The 5,056-nt window shown below is 37.3% G+C and overlaps 1 protein-coding gene across 1 annotated transcript in view; it reads right to left on the reverse strand.

Moving 5' to 3' along the window:
- LOC122091450 (sister-chromatid cohesion protein 3) overlaps positions 1 to 2,953 on the reverse strand; it is a gene marked incomplete at its 3' end in the record, with an annotated part of 12,560 nt that extends 9,607 nt beyond the window's left edge. The window contains 2 exon segments of the mRNA XM_042661404.1: positions 2,406 to 2,607; positions 2,730 to 2,953. Coding sequence (XP_042517338.1) covers positions 2,406 to 2,607; positions 2,730 to 2,777 — 250 coding nt within the window.
- Positions 2,954 to 5,056: the final 2,103 nt, after the last annotated feature.

Consider the following 5,056-nt stretch of genomic DNA (forward strand, 5'->3'; position numbering starts at 1 on the left):
GGCTTGCGTCTTTAAATTCTTAGATGACAAATGGTTAGGACGTTATTTTAGATACATATGTTTAGGACGGTAATTAGAATTAGATCACAACCATTAATCGGTTCACTTTCGCATTATTAAAATAAATAAAAAAATAAAGTGGCTGCTCTCCCTGTGTTCGACCAGTAGCTACACTGATCCGTACGCTTACGGTTACATTTTAAATCTCAAACACCTATGCTACAGATCTGAAGATTGACTGCTGAAATCAAATGTTGAGATGATGATCAACATACTCTTCTGTCCAAATCATGATTCCTAGGTGTTTGTTGATCATCATCGCAGCATCTGATGCTGCAAAAATTGAGAGCAAAAACAGCACGGCTGGCCAACAGAGGCTTCATACATGTTTTGAATCGAATATTCCAAAATCCCGAATATCCATTGGATGCTCAAATTTGAATTCGGAAATTGATTTTACATCTTCGAGGGATATCGGATCAAATACAGAGTGTGTTTAACAAACGAATTCAAATACGGATATGGCTATACCCGTACGAAATTCACTCCGTTTATATCCCTAGCTGCCCTCCTTCATTCATTATATAGAACAACTATTACAAGTCTTACTAGGAATAGGAAAAATATCTATTACAAATCCTACTAAGGATAGGAAAGAACAAAATACTAATTGCTAACTTCTAATTATATTCAGTCCTAATATGACTAAGACAATCCTAATAGGATTAGGAAAACCCATAGTCCTAATAGGACTTGGAAAACCCAAGGGAAGAGTCTGCGACTTGTGCTAGACTCTTCCTTTCTCTCGATAGACTTCTAACACCTACTAATTATTTTTTTATAGAGCCACTTCTATTTGGAAGGGATAAATATTTTACGTGTAAGCAGATAGGATTATTTCACAACTCCATCACTTTAAAAAGAGTTCAAAGCATTATGCCATGACAATCTTCTAATTGGAGTTCTCTGTGACATTTTAGTGGGTTTCCTTCAATGCCAACGAAGAAAATAATTCTTACACAGGCAGCTCTATCTGCCACGTAGCAAACCAATTTTGAACTCAGAGATTGTCAACGTGTTGTCTGCATCAACCTCACTCGTGTATCAAGATGCAGCCCTCTGTTCTTTGCTACATGCAGGTTGTGAGGTTTGCGAAATGGTCAGACCGTCAATTTTTTAAAGAAAAATGGACTTTAAAATGCAATCAAGAAAGTTCAATACATGGTGGACCATAGCCCATAGGATAGGACTACAAAATTTGGAATTTGGCCAATATAGAGGACACTCCATCTATCCAACAGTACGAATGACCAAATATTTGTGTATAATATTTTTTCCTAACAAAACAACAAATCAGACCTGGACTGGGCAGAAGTAGCAACAAGTGAAGAAAACTATGTTGAATGGAGCCTTTTTCCAATTTTTATTCCATTCCCACCCCCAACCCCCTCCCCCAATAAACAAAGGGGGGATAGGGGTGAACACACTCATATTGTAATATCATCAGTATAGCAGCTCCTTATGGGGGTTTTGCCTTCCAAATTTATATATTTTACATGTATATTAGGGCCACGCACCATTTGATTTTAAAAAAATGGAGTCACCTATATGTGAATTAAACATTGCACCAAATTCAAAAATATGCACATGCAAACACACATAGTCCCCCAAACTGGAGCCTCAGAGCACAAGTAGCAATTTTACATAGTAGCACCAAAGCTAAGCAAATAATGCTTCATTACAACTATAAGTTGAGTGTAACCGTTGCTTGCAGTCCAATTTGACAAAATTCTGTCATCGCGTCCATTGCCAGACCCTAAACTAAAACTTAAAAACTCCAACAGTAAGTATCTACTTCATTTGCACATAATAAATAATTCAATTGCAGATTCTTCCCTGCCATACATGATCCTTTTCGAGATAAGATCATACACTGCAGTAGATCCTAATGGTAGATTTTTCATTTTTTCAAGCCAGACAAGAGTAGGACAAGTTACAAAGGAGCAAATGCAAGTATCCAACACAGGTGAGTGGGAGCGAGGTTCCCGCAACGGACCATTCAAAAATTACGAAGAGGCTGGTCCCAAAGCCAGAACAATCAGACTCCGGATGGGACTATGGTAACATTAAAAAGCTGAGGGGAGGATGATTCGTATGTGTTTGCTTGGAGGCCCCGCGTAAACTAAAACATAAAACTCTACAGTAAAGATCTAATTGGATTGTGCGCAACAAATAAGTCAGTAGCAGATTCTTCCAGGCCATACATGATCCTTTCCACTTGTAATACCATACTCTACAGTAGACCCTGATGGTAGAATTTTCATTTTCCAGGCCAGACATAGTTGGACAAGTTACAAAGTAGAAAATGCGATGTTCCAACACAGATTCTAGAAGTGAACACTTACCAATCAAGCTCTGATCAGCTTTAACGGATCCCGAAGTTCCCCCCGAAGCCCTCCTTTTCTTGGTTTTGGGACCGGCCACTTCGAAATCCTCTGTTCCGTCGCCGGAACCCCGCTCCAACTCATCCGTGCTCTGATCTCCAGCTGAACCGTCCGCAATATTGAGACCGCCCACAGCGGCCGCAAGCGAAACCCTAGCCCTTTTCTGTTACACGAAAAAAACAGGCGAAGTGAAGTAAGCTCATAAAATCTGATTGAAAAGAGCCATTACTGAACAAGATTCAGAGAAGCGAAACAGTAATTTTGAAGACGAGATTTGAAACTGACCGAACGCCTGTGGATCAATGTTTCCGAAGCGATAGGTTCTTCCTCCATGCCCTAAAACCTCTGCTACTAGAAATTCGAAATTTCTTCTCTCTGATCTCCCAAAACAATTAATCAGTTCAGTCCAGTCGGAAACAAAGCATATCTATATATATGAGAAAGAACTCTCCCGCCAAATGAAACCTACAACCACGGATGGTTTAGCCCAACAAGGTCCTGGACATGTTGAGTGTTGGACCCAGCTATTGATTCACCATCATCTAAATAATGCAAATTTAATTAATTTATCATAATTTAATAAACAAGCTGTGAAATTTTACTGTCAAGTACAACTGCCCTTATTTATGAAGTTATTTAATTGATCCGGCTCCTCTCCATAGACCACAAGGACCAATCCTATCCTATGAAATTGGCCACACTTGTCGCACCAAAATCGTCTACGATGACAGGTGAGGCCATGCACTCCATTCATTGGATGCTCATTGCACTTCATCGCTCGTTGCAAACAATTTGTCTTTCACATTTGTCTCATTCTCTCGTCATTAAAAATATCTCAAGCCATTTATAAAAACAAAAGGGATAGGTGTTGACCATTGTATGTTCATTGGAGCCAGATTCCTTGCTTATTGGACAAGGGTGTCAATAGGAGCCCGGATTCTTAAAAAAGTGACCATAGAATCTGAAAATATACCAAGTGAATTGTCTCTACTAATTGATTATAGTTTCGGTTTTCTACGGAAAATTTTACATTTCGACTGGTTTTCGGTCTAGCCCGATGGATTGAAAAAGACTGATAGAATGGATTGATAAAGAACTTATCAAAATCAAATAAAAACATATAATTTGTAGGTTTTTTTTTTTTCCATCACTATATGTAGCGAAGTATAACGCTTCACTATTTGCCACATGGTGATACACTAAGCAAGCAATATCGCACTGGCACAATGCCTTAAAATGAGTAGAGAAGACAACTAAAATTTCAAAAGTTGTCATTTTGTATTTTATATTCATCTTCATTTAATGGTATTTTGGTCATTTTACTAAAATTTATTTAAAAAAAAAAAAAAAACTCTCTCCTCCTTTGTGAAAATACATCTCTACCCTTTCTTTGAGAGAGAAGAGAGATAGACACAAGGACTGTCGGCATAGACTGCACTCTTTTACATAGAACTACTTTCCTATTTGCAATAAAGAAAAACACTCGTGAGCCACATTCTTCAAGCTAAACGAAAACATATGGCCCCCCTCAACGTGAGAAGGTTTCAACAATCTCTCCATTTAACTCAAAATAAGGGATATGCAAAGTTGTTTTCCTCAGGTAGCATGAGAGAAAGAATCCCCCTCACCATTGGCGATATGAATCACAAACTCACTTTTGGGGGCCAAAATTGCCCCTCTTTTTGAGAATCCGATAATACCAATGCCTATGATGAAAGAATTATTCATTTTCCATAGGTGAAAGAAAACTTTATTAAAAATTTTAATTTAAAATTATATCTGAAACTTCTATAACAAAAGGTTAACATTTTTGGACCAATGCTACAACATAATGGAGGTGATGATGCTAAACATTAGAAAGTGAATTGATACGTGATATATGAATTGGGGGGGGATTGCATAGAACACATATCCACAAGATTTCCTTTTAAATCATCTAGCCCTTGTATGAAAACTATTTGTTCTTTAATGAGGAAATGAGGCAAAGAAATTGATGATATAGTGTGGTGTTTTTATTAAACAGTAAATTCTTTCCCTCTCGAATGTGTTCTCTTTGTGTCATTAAATGAGAAAAATATTATAATAGAAGAAACTCAATACAATATAAGGAAGAGCGAACACACATTAGATAAGCAAAATCTAATTTGTCAAAATATTTTTTTTGTATAAATTATAGATGCTAAAGTATTCTACCAAATCTATGGGAAATGAGCCTACGTTGATGACTTCAAATGATTTTGATACGTGTGAGACTGATAGCAACATCAACAAGTGAAGTAAAAATATTCATAGTTTATTAGATCATTTTTTTTTTTAAGATTCTCTCTAGTTAATTGGGTGACCAATGTCTAGGACTTAGGATACGTGCTCATGTATTGGGATGCATGTTCGAGATCCTCCAAGCCCCTTGGACGTCCAATTAATTAGAGATGAACAAATTTTTTTACTATCTTGTCACCTCCCCCCACTTTAGCCCTATGATACCACATCTCATGGCAAATTAAAAAATAAATAAAAGAAGGCTAAAGGTTTCCTATACAAGTGGGAGAAGAATAATACTTTCACCATTGGTGATGTGACCCATCACACTCCCTTTTTGGGCTGAAACTATC

The sequence above is a fragment of the Macadamia integrifolia genome, chromosome 10, assembly GCF_013358625.1.
Source record: "Macadamia integrifolia cultivar HAES 741 chromosome 10, SCU_Mint_v3, whole genome shotgun sequence".
NCBI lineage: Eukaryota > Viridiplantae > Streptophyta > Magnoliopsida > Proteales > Proteaceae > Macadamia > Macadamia integrifolia.